This window comes from Xiphophorus maculatus, chromosome 5 (genome assembly GCF_002775205.1).
Source record: "Xiphophorus maculatus strain JP 163 A chromosome 5, X_maculatus-5.0-male, whole genome shotgun sequence".
Classification (NCBI taxonomy): Eukaryota; Metazoa; Chordata; class Actinopteri; order Cyprinodontiformes; family Poeciliidae; genus Xiphophorus; species Xiphophorus maculatus.
The window spans coordinates 19,769,110-19,786,529 of NC_036447.1; the positions used below are offsets into that span (position 1 = coordinate 19,769,110).

At 41.3% G+C, this 17,420-nt stretch overlaps 3 protein-coding genes across 3 annotated transcripts; 2 read left to right on the forward strand and 1 right to left on the reverse strand.

Moving 5' to 3' along the window:
* Positions 1-1,790: 1,790 nt before the first annotated feature.
* On the forward strand, positions 1,791-5,273 carry LOC102237417 (transcription factor jun-B-like). Its single transcript, XM_023333705.1, has one exon. The coding sequence runs from the start codon at positions 2,388-2,390 to the stop codon at positions 3,378-3,380; it is 993 nt and encodes a 330-aa protein (XP_023189473.1). The 5' UTR covers positions 1,791-2,387; the 3' UTR covers positions 3,381-5,273.
* prdx2 (peroxiredoxin 2) lies at positions 5,190-9,764 on the reverse strand. Its single transcript, XM_005797237.2, has 6 exons — positions 9,657-9,764; positions 8,634-8,748; positions 8,312-8,465; positions 7,549-7,671; positions 7,281-7,411; positions 5,190-5,557 (listed from the first exon to the last, which is right to left on the reverse strand). Exons 2-6 carry the CDS (start codon positions 8,734-8,736, stop codon positions 5,475-5,477), a joined length of 594 nt encoding a protein of 197 aa, XP_005797294.1. The 5' UTR covers positions 8,737-8,748; positions 9,657-9,764; the 3' UTR covers positions 5,190-5,474.
* A 490-nt stretch (positions 9,765-10,254) lies between these two features.
* LOC111608615 (protein Wiz-like) lies at positions 10,255-16,787 on the forward strand. The gene is made up of 9 exons (XM_023333704.1): positions 10,255-10,335; positions 10,768-10,832; positions 11,342-11,809; positions 11,969-12,790; positions 13,613-13,969; positions 14,310-14,524; positions 15,393-15,525; positions 15,606-15,765; positions 15,845-16,787. Exons 2-9 carry the CDS (start codon positions 10,820-10,822, stop codon positions 16,011-16,013), a joined length of 2,337 nt encoding a protein of 778 aa, XP_023189472.1. The 5' UTR covers positions 10,255-10,335; positions 10,768-10,819; the 3' UTR covers positions 16,014-16,787.
* The last annotated feature ends 633 nt before the right edge of the window (positions 16,788-17,420 follow it).

Here is a 17,420-nt window from a genome sequence, read left to right on the forward strand (position 1 = left end):
AATATTGTTACTGAATCCAGGATATTAGATCAGTGAATAGTTATTGTGTCACTACTGTACAGAGGGAGTGTAAACAATGTAAGGGCTGCATGACAACTAATAATGACAAGGTAGCCTTAAGATGGACTCTGGAGCGTCACAAATCCAATTTTACACATAAAAATTAACGCGCTATTACTCAGCCTGTGACAAAACGACATGTGAAGCTCTGGAGGTGTTGAACGAAATCTGATACAAGCCCAATTATGCCACAGTGATGTCATCACGTTATCTAACGTTTATCTGGAATTTTAGAACTGCTTCCACGCTGCACCATCAGACACGCAGAGGATCGGGTATTTCTGGAGTTCATCCCATACAAGAAAATAAAAGATTCTGTACATTTTCAGCTTCTGTTGCTCAGCATTGTGACTCATGCTGGCTCTGAGAATTTCTATGAATTTGCATTTGATGGCTGTACCTACAGATAAAAACAAATCCTTTTACACCTGTGATTGTAAGAAATGGTTAAATACTTTGTCAAACATAGAGATTTACAAAATTAAATTTAAAGCGTTCATTTGCAAATTGAAATTTATTTCCTACATGAAAAAGATATGTTAAGAAACATTTATGTTTATTTCTTGACCAAACTTATGCATATCAGTTTCTGAGACATGAGCCTGAAAAAGACTTGCAGCAGCCATTGTAATAAAATGAAATGACCAAGAGGGGCTGAATATATTTGCTCTATGGATTTGGATGGTTTTTCTTTGTAATACGTCTTTTTCCTTTGCAAATTTCCGCTACTGCATGTAACTTTATTACATCAAATCCAGGCAAAAATAAACTGACGTTTGGAGTTGGGAATGTAAAAGAGTTAATGAATTACGTGTGCTTTTACAAGGCACTGTATGCCGTGTAGTTGTGCTTTGTTATCAGATACCTTAAAAATATAGCTTAAGGTTACAGAACTTCTCTGAAAAACCTGCGGTGTTACTTAAGGGAATTTTGCAATGATTGTCACACAACAAGACACTTCCGACATAAATAAACAAAGCAGAGATGAGAACAGGTTCATTTTGATAGTGTAGTTATGTCATATGTGGGTCCAAAACTTAAGTCATTACCGTCTGTCTGAAACGGCAATAAGAGCTCATTCAAGTTTTGAGAATAGAGTTGGAGCAAGAAATGCAGTCAAATCTATACAGCCTTACAAATATGACATGAATGCTGGAAAAATTGGAAAGTTAAAGGAGTGTGGGTGTGTGGCCCTCTGGGCACTGAATCAGAGTTCATTACCATACAGGCAAGACAAAATGTCTGTCTATCAAACAGGTGTTCAGTTCAGGGAACATGTCTTCCGTCACAAATACCTAAGCAGTTGTGTCATGAGTTCACTAATCCAGGAATGCCTCAAGCTACAATAAAGAAAAACATAAATTTATAAGACACAACCAGATTTCCTCTTTGTTTTGTGTGTTTTTTTAAAACTAGGTAGCCAAAACTCAATAAAACAGGGGCTTTTTAAATACTCTGTCATATACCAAGTCGTTGCCAGATACTTTTGGGCATGTTTGACAGTTACCCATCTTCTCCTTGCCCTCTGGCTGGAAGAGAGCAGAATTACATTCTCCTCCTCCCACAGCGATGTCAGGAGCTGGAAGCGGGCCAGGATGGGATTGACTTCCTGCTCCAGGCAGGGAGGAACTGGTGCTCAGGATACCCAAATATGGAGCGGGCCGTATCAGTTTGGATCGCATGACTCAGCGCCAGACTATATATCCATGGGCTAGAGGAAAACTGGTTGCTTTAGAACAGCTGATCACTTAATGATACATCGGGCTCCATCGCTGACTTTTATTTTTTATTTTAAATCTTGATACTTTCTAAATCACTTTTCTTTAAAAGAAAATACATAAATGTGGATTTAACTCAAGAGTCGTCTGTTTACCTGCACCGAGTTTCCCCTTGTCTTGTTTATGGCCTTGGATTACTGGCAACAACGTCAATGTCAATCTCTCGACGGTAGGCGGGACCTCTAACGCAGCAGCCAATCAGCGGGCTCCTCTTGAGACGCGCTTTAAAAGCAGAGGAGCGCCTCGGCCGCTGCCAGTAATAAGGAAACTGAGGACAAGTTAGGACTTACAGAGAGAAGAAGAGGAATGAAAACATCTGAATAAATCTCTGGACTCCGCTTTGAATTCATCTAAAGGTACAAACCGACGACTTGGTACAGTACAGTTCCCATGTTTTGGAAGTTTTGCTGTTTTTCGTAGCATTAATAAATACAGCGGGACTTTGCGCTGGAGATTGGCACATTTGGGACACAGCAGCATCGTTTGCAGCGCACTCTTGTATTTGACTGTCGTTTTTTTTTTTTTTTTAAAAGAAAAAAAACACACAATATGTCCACAATAATGGAACAGCCTTTTTATGACGACTCGTTTCTCTCTGCTTATGGCCATCCAGGCGCTGCCCTGACAGACTACAAGCTGCTAAAGCAGAATATGAACTTGAACTTCTCCGATTCATATCGGAACCCGAGCTTCAAGACACAGCACCTGCGCGCAGACAGTGATTTCTACCCGGCGGGCACCGCGGACGTGGGCTCGCTGAAGCTCGCTTCGCCTGAACTCGAGCGGCTCATCATCCAGAGCAGCAACGGGGTCATCACTACGCCGACCCCCGCACAGTACCTCTACAACCGCGGCATCACAGAGGACCAGGAGGTGTTCGCAGAAGGCTTCGTCAAAGCCCTGGACGATCTGCACAAGATGAACCAGATGGCGCCTCCAAACGTCTCCATCGGCACCGGTGGGCTCTCGTGTCCGGCTCCGGGCGCCGTGTTCGCCCACTCTATGCAGACGGAACCGCTGGAGTACACGACCCTGAGCAGCTGCACCACGAACCCCAGCCTGACCTCCACGGCCAGCTACCCGTCCACAACCATCAGCTACCTGCCGCACCACCAGTACCACCAGCATCCCCAGGCTGTGGCGCACGGGTCGCACCACTTCCAGCACTCTCTGGCCGGAGCTGGCGTCCACTCGCAGCGCTTCGGGGGCTTGAAGGAGGAGCCCCAGACGGTCCCCGACATGCAGAGCAGCGACAACAGCTCCCCGCCGATGTCCCCAATCGACCTGGAGAACCAGGAGAGGATCAAGGCGGAGCGCAAGCGGCTGAGGAACCGGCTGGCAGCTTCCAAGTGTCGGAGGCGCAAACTGGAGCGCATCGCCCGGTTGGAGGACAAGGTGAAGGTGTTGAAAACGGACAACGCCGGACTGTCGAACACGGCCTCTCTGCTGCGGGAACAGGTGGCCCAGCTCAAACAGAAAGTCATGACTCATGTGAGCAGTGGCTGCCAGCTCATGCTAGCGCCGAAAGTGAAGTCTTACTGAAGAAATTATGCACTTTTTAATGAACACTGGACACAAAAACTGCACTGAAAAACATAAGACTTTATACGCTGAGTGGATGAGAACTGAAACGTATGTGGCTTTAAAAAGGCCAGACAAGAAATCCTACAATCAGCCTACAAGAAACACTTAGGGGCATTTTTGAACGCGTTTTTAAAAGTGTCGTCTTGGCTTTTCCCTGTTTACATTTTTTTGTTCGCCCTTTGTGATGCTTTTTAAGTGTATAAGTTATTTGTATTTCTGTTTTTTTTTTTTTCTTTTCTTTTTTACTTGTACGATAATATTTAAGTAAAAGAAAACATGTAATTAAAATACCATGCTGCTTATAAATGTCTGTTTTTTGAAAAACACGGTCGTATTTCTCGTAAATATAACCACACTGTTGTCACTGATCAGAAGTTTACACCAGAAGTTGCCAAAACGTCCCAGCGTAGGACTTTTTCCCCCCTCCCCTCCTTATTGACGTACGTGCGTAAACCCGTATATGGCAAATGTTGCGTGCGGACGTCATATCGCGACAAGGTTTCCGGGAACTCCCTCCTACATTGCCAGGCAGAGGCTGCGCTCTCCCCTTCACACCACAGCCGAGAGAGAGGTTTGTCAATGAGTTTATTCTAGTGAAGGGAGTTTCCCCTCATTCTGCTTTTGGTTTCCCAAAACAAGCCTTGTGATCAACAGCTCAGGAAAGAGAAAAAAAGTTCCATGAAAACATGTCGTAATGACGTTCAAGTTAAAAAGTAGTCGGAAAGAAAAGCTGGCGGAAAGACTTGATATGAAAAACGTCAAATTTGAAGGACATTAATGCTTTTAAAGTGGGCCCTAGCATTGTTATTTAAATATGAAAAAAAAAAAACATTTGAAAGCACAGGTATTAAGAAAAAGCAACTAATAATAGGCTAATGCTAAATTCATTAAATTGCTTATGTTTTTTTTTTTATTATTATTATTCATTTATAAAACTTGCCAGGAAAAAGCTGGTGGAAATAATCGAAAGAAATAAAAAGGGGTCAAAATTAAGTCACCTATATTTGGAGGAAAGGCCACTAGATTAAATTTCCCTTTGGAATATATCAATTCAGGCAGCAGATAAACACCCAACAAAAGAATCTTGAATATTTTTCACTTAATTATTTTAAAACTTTTACAACTTAATTAGTCAAGACATGAGTAAAATAAATGAATGAAATGAGACCAATCCTTACTAGAACAACACCTTCTCCAAAGGTTAGATTTAACAGAATAAATAAAAAAAAAAAACGTAAAGTACTAATGGTACACAACTGAAATGGTTAAATGTTTACAGGTTTTCCTTTTAAATAAAATTCAGCATGCATATTTACACACACTTGTTTTGAATGTCCAATTTTCAGTCATTTACAGAAGTGATTATTTACTAAGTTGGAGTACTTTTAGACATAATATTATGGTTTCAGTCAAAATGACTAAAATTTAGGATAACATTTCTGCTCAATTTTAAATTAAATATATATTCAACTATCCAATCTTTCCTAACAGGAACTGGAGCCATTTGGCAACAGCTGATTGTTGTGCTGAGTCAACCACCACAATAACTCCAATATTAACCCAAGACTTGGCAGCTTTGTGACGTACTGTGATCTTCTGCCAGGCAAAGCTGTTCAACTGCCTCAGGTCCAAGAACAGAAGAAAAAGAAAAACAAAAAAAAAAACCCTCACAGATTATTGTCTCAAAGTCGGATTTAGAGTTTTGCTGCCACCTAGAGGTCATTAATGAATTGAGATTCAAAAAATGTATTTGCACAGAGCAGACAGTGTTCTTCCACAGTTTTAATAGAGATGGTAGCAAATGACAGCAAGGAAAAATATCACTTTTTTGAAAAACAAAAAAAAAAGGGAGCAAAACTAAACTATAGTTTCAGTGCATGAGACTAAAAGGTTATCCCATCAACTGCAGCCTAAACAGACAAGGATGATACTTGTAGAGGAAGTTAAGTTTCTTCTAATGGGTGAGATCTGTGGTATTTCACAGGGAAACCTCCAATCCAAAAAACAAGTGCTGTACTCATGAACAATCTGCTGGACAGAAGACCTTGGGATTTACTGCTTGGAGAAGAAGGCTTTGCTCTTCTCCACGTCGGGGATGATTGTGTCGCTCCCAGGCTTCCAGCCGGCGGGACAAACTGTGCAGAGATAGAAAAGGGATAAAGTTTACTTCAAGTGTCAGAGGTGGTTGATAAACTATGTTATCTCAGGACAAAGTACACGGGTGAATGTCCAAGAGGATAAGCCAATATCGGTGCTAGTTAAGGTTAAGCTATGAAGGCAGATAGCTACTTCAGTTTCATTACGTTCTTTTTGACAAATATGTGCAGTACATGTTCAGATGCGGTAAATGTTTGTAAAACTTCAGTGTATTATTTGGTTTTGTGCAATAGGCTCCCTTTATTTCTTTACATCTCCGGTCGCTGCTCTTTGTAGTTTCAGAGGAGCCTGTGAAAATGATTGGGTAGCAAGTATTTTACCGTTGTGTAAAGTAACTCCAACAAACCCCCGCATGTATCGCAAATGGGTCACAGCTTTTGCATCATTATAAAAACATGAATTACATCGGCGAAAACATTTAAACTGGACAGAATCTACTTTTAGTACTTTTTTAAAATTGCTTCATCAATAAACTAGTTCCCATTTCTTGAATTTTGTCTTACTTTTTGTACATAAACACATGCTCCAAGTTTTCACCTAAAAGGAAAAAAAACCTTAAAAAGCCAAGCCATTTTTAAATATTTATTTTTTAAGATAACTGTCATTATTTTAAACAATAATAATACAATAAAAATTTTGCTTTACAACTACCAAGATCCCCACCATGCAGTTGGGTAAAGAGCTACAATCTTGCTGGCTGAAAGAAAGATACTACCACCCTCCGCTCACTCAAATGAAATACAGTTTTATGCTATAAGGAAATATTTCCAGTCAGGAAACTAAAGAATTGCCACCCTTCACTCCCAAAAACGCAGCTCTGCTCTGAACAGCAGGTCTGCATCCTCCTTGTTACCTGAGCTCATCTCTTAATCACCAGTCAAATCTGCTTGTTGCCCAATATAAGGAAAAGATGCAACTATGATATTGTTGCTGAATATTGGGATTATATTTAGAACCCAAATTTTTCTGACCATTTCTCGTCATGGTTGTTTCCCCAATCATCATCTTAGAAAATACCAGCAACTATAAATCTATATATAGTGTGGATTGTATTAGTTGGAGCAATATCTCAAACATTGATATTGCAATGTCACACTGTTCTACCAGTGTTACTGTTTAAAGAACAGCAAAAATAGTCAAAAAATCTGAACACAGTTATAATATCATTTCAGATCCAAGATTACCAAAAGCTCATATTTAACCCACTTAATGACTTTGGTTAAATATAGCCTTGTCTGCTTCTGTGTTACCCAAGTTCAGTGGCTTTTCTCAGAACATATTCAGTAGACTTACTACAGTGACTGACCACAGGTTTCCTGTGTTTAAAACCATATTGCGGTAAATAAGAGCTTGAAGCTTGGCATGGTCAAGGCAACAAGATTAATTTTATGTTAGTTTTAAACTCTAATACAACAGGCAGGCTTGAGGAACAGAATTAATTTGAGGTTTACTGCTCTGCCTCATGGGCTTTGTGGTTTTGTTGCTGTGCATCATGAAGTCACTGCACCAGATTATTGCACAGAATATGTGATTCCAGTAGTAAAGCATGAGTTTACAGATCTAAAGTTAATTTGATGATCTAGCATGGGAGATCTTCATGCATCTCTCCACATAGAAACCTTTAATAAAATAGTGTTTGTCAAAGGTCAGCAATTAGCTTGTGTGTATAATAATTTGGATGAGCAAACTGGATCAACTTACCCTCTCCGTGTTTGTCAGTGTGCTGGAAGGCTTGCACCAGACGCAGGGTCTCATCCACAGAGCGACCCACAGGCAAGTCGTTGATGGTGATCTGCCTCAAGGTTCCCTTACAGTCAATCACAAACAAACCCCTGAGAGAACAAAATGACACCCCAGGATCAGCAAAATATATTAAACATTATGTTTCATCTTTAGAAAAAATGTGTTTTTTTTAACCACCCAAAAAAAATAAAAAATCTAAAACTTTAATCTAGGGGGTCGAACTGACCTGTATGCAATGCCTTCATCCTCCTTCAACACGCCGTAGTCTCTGGAAATGGATTTTGTGAGATCTGCAACAAGGGGGATCTTCATGGCACCCAGCCCTCCTTCTTTCCTTGGTGTGTTGATCCTGAAGAGGTGGAGAAAAACACATTTATACATACATATGTAATGTGCATATTCTGAAGAAAATGATCCCTGGCTACACTTAATGACTGCCACATTAAGTTTTGTTTCAGAAAGCACAAAGTAGCCGTTTGCTATAGCAGCAATAAGTCAGGAGGCAACATTTCTATAAGTTGACTTTAGGGGGAAAAGCAGAAATCCAACAAAAACAACTCAGCAGTTGACGTAAGCAACACAAGAGTTGAAATAGTTTCAATTATTTTTGTGGAGGAGGGAGGCGTTAATATAAACAGAAGATCAGGCAAGTTGTGCAACACCTCCTTTCCTTCTAGAAGGAGTGAGACGAATTGAAGGCCGTTATTAAGACGCTTATCAGAAGCTGCAGAAAGGCAGCAGGGCAGCAGATAGAGCAGGGTGGGTTCTTCTTAGGCCAGAGTTCCCTCCATATGGAGCAGATATTACACAAACTTCAATACCTAGACAGCCTGATAAAACTTTTACTTTAATTTAAGGCTTAAAACAGCAGGAAGCTTTGATCCCTGACACTCTAATTTGATTTTAAAAGTTTGTAAAAACATTATCTTTTGTTGAGTTGGGGAACAAAATAACTATGTACAAGTACTTTACGCCCAAGAACCTCTTACCATGCCAAGTGGGTGAAATGAGAGTCAATGGAGCAGCCGATGACTTCACAGTTAATACGACGGAAGTCCTCTGCTCTGTCGCTGAAGGCAATGATCTCAGTCGGGCACACGAAGGTAAAGTCCAAGGGGTAGAAGAAGACGACCACGTACTTCCCTGGGGGACACACAAAAATGTTTAAACTCTGGTTTAAGCATTTTTAAACCAGAGTTGAAAAACTCTGGTTTTAAAACTCTGAGCATTTAAAACCAGAGCACACAGTGCACACACTGTTTATTTTTTCCCCCCAGGGAATTAAAAAAAAAAAAAAAAAAAAAAAGACACCTTTGTAATCAGACAGCTTGATTTCCTTGAACTGGCCATCGACCACAGCTGTGGCCTTGAACTCTGGCGCAGGCTTGCCAATCTGAGCGTTTCCAGAAGACATGGTGGTGAATAACTGAGGGAGACAAATACTTAAAGCATTAAAAACACCAGAATGAACATCTAAACTGAGAAGGAAACTAGACAGTTGGGTAATATATGGTTGGGAAAAAAAAAACACATGCATGAATCACATGGCATTTGAAAGATAACTCTCTTAGGTTTAAAAGCAACGTCTTAACATTAGCCTCCTTTCAAACACCTGCTGGAGGTCACATGCAAGTCACGGTCTGCCAGTAGGGAACAATGGCCTTTTATGCTTATGTAACCATGATCGGCACAAGCCAAGAATGGAGATACCTAATGCAGGATAAATTATTTTGATGTGAAGCTGAAACAATAAGCTTCATATTACCTGCAGCGTTAACGTGACATTTAACACGTTTCAAATTTTTTAATAATTATCCGCTAATATAATGATTATGCAAAATGCGCACTTCAACATTTTTTTTCTTATTTGATATTCTGCAGTGTACCAAATAAGAACACTGCATTTAGCAATTCCGTTGCTGTTGCTTTCATTTAGAAATGAATAAAAATCCCTTTCTGCGTCACTTTGGTGTTTTAGTAAAATATCAATGCAGTGGATTTCACCAGTTTAATGTTGCAGAAAGCCTCGCATTTAATTTAGTTTCAACAATAAAGTCGATAAACAAGCACAGACCCGACCAGTGTGAGCAGGAAGCTGCGCTTCAGGAACAAAGAAAGAGCCAGAAACTCTTGGAGGAGGAGGAGGGAGCAGTGAACCCGGACCGCCTGCCTGCCTGCCTGGCTGCTTGTGGCTTAGCTTATTCTTAGCTCCGTCTACTGCGCTCATACTCCTGCGCTCCTCTTTCCTTAGAGGACAAACATTTCCCTGAAACTATGCAGGCGCTCCTGAAATGACATTCAACTAAAGACGCAAACTTTATATTCCGCGCTCACCTTAGTTTCGCAGGGCTGTGGAAAACTTGGCTACGGAGGTCTACGGCTTGCTGAAGACAAGAGGATCCAAGGAGGGAGATTCTGCGCAAAAAGTACTCCAGGACAGCTGTGACCTCCGGAAGTACAAATGAGGCGCTTTCAATATAAAAGCATGGAGTTTGAGACCCCAGCTTACACTTCTTTTTGACTTTCGACGTTTCCACGAATCGAAGAGGATTTAACTTAGAAATAATAAGTTATGGCGACACGTTTAGGAAACACTTGATTTGCAAATATAAGTGAAGCTGAAATCCAAAAGTGTCGATGAAAAAGGGGGGGAAATGATACTGCTAAATTAAGCCTAACAATAAATACATGTAATAATATGTTTAATAATAAACAAAATGGCTAATGATAATTTTGTTCTGGCTGGGAAGTAAATGGGATTTTTGTCTGGTACCCACTAGGCTGGAAAAATTAAATCGTTTTCTCAACTTTTTAGGTTATTATATTTAAAAATGTAACATTTCAAATGTACATCAAGAAAATGTGCCCAAAAACAGATAGATAGATAGATAGATAGATAGATAGATAGATAGATAGCGACTTTTATTTTGAAAAGAACAGTTCCAGCGGCGTACCACGCTACTTCCGGTTAGCTCATAGAGTGAAGTGCCGAGCGGTTTCTTGAATGTCCAAGGTAATTTTGTTGTTGCTGATGGTTCCATTGATTGGATGAAATTACAGATGTGTATAATTTGTAGTTCATTCGTGCTTCACTTGAATGAGGGGCTGCGCTAATAACAAAATAATCTTAGGATTGCAAATGTAAACAAAAGACTAGAGAGGTAGCTCAAGTTAGCTTTTACTTAAAAAATACACAAACGAAATTTTCACTTCGTTGTATGTTTTTGTGCAATCGGTTCAAATTAGAGCAACAAAATTAGAAAATAAGTCGATATTGTTACGAACGATAACTGCCATTAAGACGTTTTTGAATGGTCAGATTTCACACGATATGTTAGTTGTGTCGCGTTGTTTCTGTCAAAGTATAATATGACGAAATGTTTGATTTATTGTTAACAGAAATCATTTCTGTTATTTATTTCTTTTATTTGATATGATTTCTAAGGACTCTACAAGAAGACAAATCCTCCTCTCAAATAAACCGCCGACTTTATTCAATGGACTCTCAAGGTAAGTTTACCAGTAATAAAATTGCTATAGTTCACTTTCAAGTAGCTAAGAAGAGCTAAATATGAGTGAATTATTGCCCCACTTTATACAATATGTCACATCCCTAAAGCTTCACTGAACAGGTATTAGGGGGGATCAAGTTTGTTCAATTGAGACAGCATAAAAATTGTTTTTAAAAAAACAGTTTTTTCTAAACAAAATGTCCAAAAACTATTGAGCAGTCAAGTGGTAATAGTAATTTTAAATAACAAACCATTATATTGATGACATATGCAAAATCCTACGTATAAAGCCAGAAAATTTAAAAGCATGACAATAAAAAAAGAAACATTTAAATATGATTACAGTTCTGTTTTTGATATAGACAGAGTTTTGTTTGTTTTTTAACATACTGATGCCTATCATATTATGTGTTGATCACTGTTTGTGTTGTCATACTTGTTGTTCTCTCCATATTTTCCTTTTCACTCCGTGTTCACAGTCTTTCTTTGACTTCAATGTCTCTGCAGCTAACTCGGGACCCGTAGTGTGTGAGGTGTGCGGGGCCTTCTTTGAGACACGACGGGGCCTCTCGAGCCACGCTCGCCTCCATCTGCGCCAGCTCGGCGTGACCGTGTCAGAAAACAGCGGGGCTCCCATAGAGCTGCTCTACCAGCTCATTCAGGAGAAAGACAAAGACCTCAAACCAGATGTCGCCCCATCTGTGTCTCCACCGTTGCCGCCTAAGAAAGCATCCCAGCAGGAGCCAAAGACACCTGTACCTCCGGAGGACGCTCATGCCTCCTCCAAGACAGCGGCGAAGGTCATGACCACTCAGGGATCTCCGGCCAAGCTTAAAGAGGCAGGAGCGTCTTTTTTTCCATCCTCTCCCTCTTCTTCTAGGCCGACTGAAGGCAGCAGCTCGTCACTGTCAGACCAAAAAACGATCACCAAGCCACTGTGGGCTCCGCTGGAAACTGATGCTCCGCTTACATTAGGTGGGTTGAAGCTGAAACAGAGTGAAACACAGAGCTGCGGTGGAATAGTTTTTTTAAAAATCATATTTGTAGTATTTAGTATTTTATTAAAGATATTTGATTAAAAAAAATAGTTTTGTAACAATTTTATCCTTTTTTTTCGTTCATTATTTTTGACAGCTTCAGAAACAGACAATGAGATCCACGTCTGCCAGCTCTGCGGCTGCTGGTATGAGACGCGCAAGGGCCTCTCTAGTCACGCTCGTGCCCATCTCCGACAGATCGGCATCCCCGACGCCGACATACAGGGCGGTCCCATCGAGTATCTGTACCAGATCATGAAGGAGCAGAACTTTGAGCCGATCAGCAGCCTACGACGGGACGAGCTTAAATCAAGCAGCCCTTCCAAGTCCTCCTCCTCCTCCTCAAAGCGTCCCTCTGATTTCACCTCTCCGCCCACGTCGCCTGTCAGCAAGCGGCCTAAGATGTCTGAAACCTGCACTTGTGTCCTCTGCGGGGAGAAGTTTGAGAACCGTAAGGGCCTGGGCAGCCACGCGCGCTCCCATCTCAAACACATGGGAGTGAACGACTTGGTGGGGAAGAGCTCCGCCATCGAAGCCGTGCAGGAGCTGGTGAGCAGTGGCGTGTTGGAGCCAATGCATCTTCCAAAAATGTCCAGCACTGCCAGCTCTTCCTCGGCGCCGCCGTCTCCCGTTGTCCCCATGCCGTCTCCGGCTGCCAGCCTGTCCAGGACCTCCTTCACCCCCACGGGTCTCTCTCCGAGCGCTTCCACCAGCTCCCACTCCCCTCAGCCGCCACTCAACAGGGCGCCGAAGGCGAAGAAGGGATTTCGACTGGCTGTGGATCCGCTTCTTAAGAAACCAAAGCCAGAGCCGGTGGAGATGGAGATTTCCGTTGAACCAAAGCCAGCAGCCAACGACAGCAGCTCTTTGACGCAAAAGGCACCTACAGCGGCCAGTTCCTCAAAACCTCCAGAGTCGGGTAAATCACAAAGTTCCTGTTGTCTTCTTGATTGAAATAATCTCACTTATAGCCCTGTTTGCCCAGCTTATTTGTGAGGAGACTTAGATAGGGGTGCACCAGTAAATCAGCCCCGATTTCCTTAATTTTGGACTGATACTTGAAAAATTTGTCTTATCCTTCGATCTCATCTGCCTCTGAAAATCAGCCTTTGTCCTCTTTTGCTCTGCTTTGAAAGAGTGACAGACCGCATCTGTTCACAGTAGCAAATACAGAGTCTTTGCTGCTGTATTTAGCAACTTTTCAAACCAAAAAAAATTGGTAGCGGCCAAAGTTGGAATCAGCAGGTCAGGCTTTTTAAAGATTGTGATTGACCAGAAAACAGCAATCGGTGCATCCCATGTTATAAGTCATGGATTTCACAAATAAGAATCGTTTTTCAGAGACCGTTAAAAAAACAAAAGTTGTCTGGTTAAAAACTAACACGGAGTATTAGCAGGAATCATCAAGATGGTCAGAGTAGATGGGAATGGATGGACAGAAGAAAGTCTGTTAGAGATCCATCCAATCTGACTGAACTTGATGTGTTTTATCACGAAGAATAGAAAAAGATTTCACATCATCAAAGCTGGTAGACATACCCGCAAAATACAAAACAAGCAAAAAAGAATACCACATTTTCAGATTTTAAAATTCCCTTTCACATCTATGCCCTTCTTTGTGTTGGTCTGCCACATAAAATCCTGACAACATACATTGTTTTTGTAAGCTCACAAAATGTAAAAAAACAAAACAAAACTAAGGAGTGTGAATACCTGGCTATGAGCTGACTCTGCTCCACAGACCTGCCGTCTCCACCGACGGTCCTCTGCGACTTCTGCGGACAGCTGTTCGACACCCGGAAAGCGCTGTCGTGCCACGTCCGCGCTCACCTCCGGCAGCTCGGCCTCACCTGGTCTATCAGAACTTCCCCAATCGACCTTCTAAAAGAGGTCATGCTGCGGCGTGAGGAAAAGAAAGAGCTGGTACACAGCGGGTCTTCGGCAGCGGGCAAAGCGGTGTGGAGTGCTCCGGGCTTCAAAAGGCCTCCTAAGGAGAAGCCTCCGCCCCGGGAAGGAGCTTCCAGCTCTGCAGCAACGCCTGTTGACTACTCAATGAAAGACAAAACGCCATATGGGAAATCTGCAGTCTCAAACATTGGTGAGTCACTTTTCCTAACACCTTTTTTCCTTCTGTTTAACTTTCCATTTAGTAATGAATTGTCTGTGACTCTCTGCTGGAGAACTGCATCTGTTCTTACGTCATTTTCATAATCTCCGAGGAACTGAATTTCTGCGTACGGTGCTGTAACTCATCATCAAAGTGAAGAGCCAAAGAAACTTGAAATGTTTGATCTTATGTGTATTGAGCAAAATACACATAAGACGTATGTTGGATAAGATGTATTCAACATGCTGTTAAATTTTTGTAACCAAAGCACGTTTTGTTTTTGTCTTTTTGTTTAAATAAAACCTGACCCATGTGTTGCTGCTTGTGTCAGATGCCACCTGTGAACTCTGTGGGTTCGACTTTGAGAACCGCAAGGCGCTGGCCAGTCACTGCCGGGCTCACCTCCGACAGCTGGGTCTGTACGAGTGGAAGGCGGACGGAGCGACGTCGCCGATAGAAACCCTGAGCGAACTGATCCGAAGGGACCCGAACAAGGTGGCAGAAATAACCAGGCGCTATCGCTATGGAGACCTTTACATCAAGAAGGTGAGCTCTGTGATAAATGCATTCATTCTTTTAGACATGCTGGGTAAATGAAGTGGATGGTTTTATACACTAGCTATAAAAAAATGATCTTTTTCTTCTTTTTTAAGCTTTTTTTGTCGCACTTTTATTGTTTGAGATCTTAAAATACGCTTTCATATTTGACAAAGATAATTTGAGTTGGTACAAAATGCAGTTTTTAAACGATTATATTTATTTTTTTTATTCATTTATTAAAACGAATTAAACCTAGTGTTCAATTTTCTGTCTGTCTGGCAACAGGAAGGGATTTTTCACACCTGACAGTCCGGTAGAGTCGGTTTGATTGGAGGCCAAAATTGCAACATTGGTTACATTTTCAGCTGCTGCAGTTTGCTTTCACACCGACTGTGTAAAATGAACCATACCAGTTGAAAGCCTGTTCCCCTCCTCGCCTGTGGTGGCGCTGCACCAAGAACCAGTGAAGAAGACATGAGCACAACTTCCTTCTTCACGAAACTGGAATGCCATCAGATTTTAGAGATTGTATTATTTATCATTTGTCTTTAGAAAAAGATTATTAGCCACTTCCCCTGCTAACGCTAGGCTCTCACTTTGGTTTTGGTTGTACTTACTTACTCAGAATGCCCTGCGCTGTAATCTGCTTCCTGCTTTTGTAGCGGTGTCTCTGGTCTGCTTGGCATTCACACATGAATTCGAACTGCGCCAGAGTTCACTTTAACTGAACCGAGACCCAAGTTTGTAGTCGGATTAGAGTTCACTCTTTTGGGCCGCAGCAGAGTTCGATTACACAATCACACCTCCCCAATCTAACCGGACTTTGAAGACAAACGAACCAAAGTCTATTTAACGTTGACTTCTCTTCTTTTAGTCTCAGAGATCTTCTTCTTTGGCTTCGACGTCTATGAATTCTGACGCTTCGCCGAGCAGCAGCCACAACTCGTCTCTGCACCACCCTGAGCACAAAGCAAGCAGGAAGGATCACAGCGTCCGAACAGCGAGGGGTGAGAAAGGCCAGGTCCAGAAAAAGCTGAATGCTGTTTCCTTTTTTTTTTTTTGTTCATGTAATTCCTCCTGGTTTCAGGGGTCCATGCCCCCCAACACGGAGTCTCCTCGGGGGATGAAAATCGCCACTCTCACTCCCGGCAGCCGTCTCGGACAGGCAGCATCCCTGCTCTGCTGCCGAAGCCGCCTCTGACTCCACTGGTCAAACTGGTGGGTAAAATCTACTCCCTCAAATGCAGGTGAGTAAGAAAAGGTTTTCTTTAAATAAATGACATATTGATGGAAATATTGTTCACTCCCGCTTGTCCTGCCGTTTAGGTTCTGCGATGAAGTGTTTCACGGGCCTCTGTCTGTTCAAGAGAAGTGGATCACACACCTGCAGAAACACATCCTGTCTCTGGGCTACAAGGGCAAAGAGGCTCCTTCTTCTCCTTCTTCTCCACCTGCTCCATCTGCTCCAGCACTCGTCCATCCGGTGGCTGTATGAACTGACAAATGTTCCGCAGACTCCACAAAGGAACAATGTCTTTATGTCAATTTAAAAAAAAAAAAATAGAAAAAAGAAAACTTGTTCCCTTTTTGTCCATGGGAGGGCAGACATGAGCCGTGAGAGCGAGGCGGCTCGGTGTAACCCACTCAGCTAATATCCACGCTTCATACACGGTTCGTTTCAGAGCTTCCTCCTCCTGCTCAGAAGATTAGTTTTCTTTTTTTTTTTGAGCAAATCACATTTCTTATTTTGTATGTTTTCTACTTTCTGATCTAAATCACATTTATACTGAATACTAAAAATAACAGATTCTTATGCATTTACAACAAATAAATTTTAAATCAATGTATGTATGAATACAATTTTCTGTCAATTTTTTTTCTTTTTTTTGCAGAAGGTAGCGTGATGTCATTGCAGAATATTCCCAAGTTGTTTAAAAAAATAATAATAATAACAGTACATCTCTTGGATCAATTATGTTTTCTGTTGAATAACTTCCTTAAGGTTTTTCTGCTTTTTCAATTTAAAATGTATGTAAAAGATATTGAATTATGTCACATATTTATATTTTTTCAATGTTTTTGGTAATTTCTAAGCAACATACAGTAAAAGCTCAGAGTAACATTAACGGTTTTGATAAGAGGCTTCGCTAGTAGCCGGCTAGCAGTCCTTTTCTACTGAGATTTCAAAAACAAACAGGTTGTTCAGGCTGCACACATCCTTTTCTCTTGAGTTTATTCTATGTGTAAATAAAATTTGTCATGTTTACTTTCTTTTTTGGACTTTATTATGTGATGTTAGAAAATGATAGGCCTCTTCATGCACCGTATTGAAAACATGTCCAGGGAAACCTCACTTATTAAGTCAGAAAAAGGCTACATTAGCAGGGGTGTAATTTCTTTTTACAAACTTATACTGTACATTTTTTTTAATCCTTGAAGATTTATCATCCCTGTGGTTCCTTGAACTCTGAGTTTTATATCTTGTTTTTGAGAACTGCTTCACATCTGCTGCTTGGAGTCGACTAACATCTGGCAGCTGTGAGCAGGTATTCCAGCCTAGGATGGTTTTCCACGACTTCCAAGCATTTCTTGGTTTTGCCTCAGAAATATTAGGCTTCATCTCACATGAAGAAGTGAAGAAACTATGTGTCCTTTTGTTACTTTGAAGGAACTAGCTTATGTTTTTGCTCCAGCACTTTTCAACCCAAAGAACTCCTGTTGCTCCTTGCAATCAAACGAAAGTAAAAAGCAAAGAATAAACATGATAAATAATTGCAAAAATGTTTACTAAATGTGGGCACCCATATTATCAACTACTTTAAACCAATACTAGCAAGTGAAAATAATCAAATGTGCTGGAGAGGTACCAACACTAAGAAATGGCTGAATGAACCTTCACCTC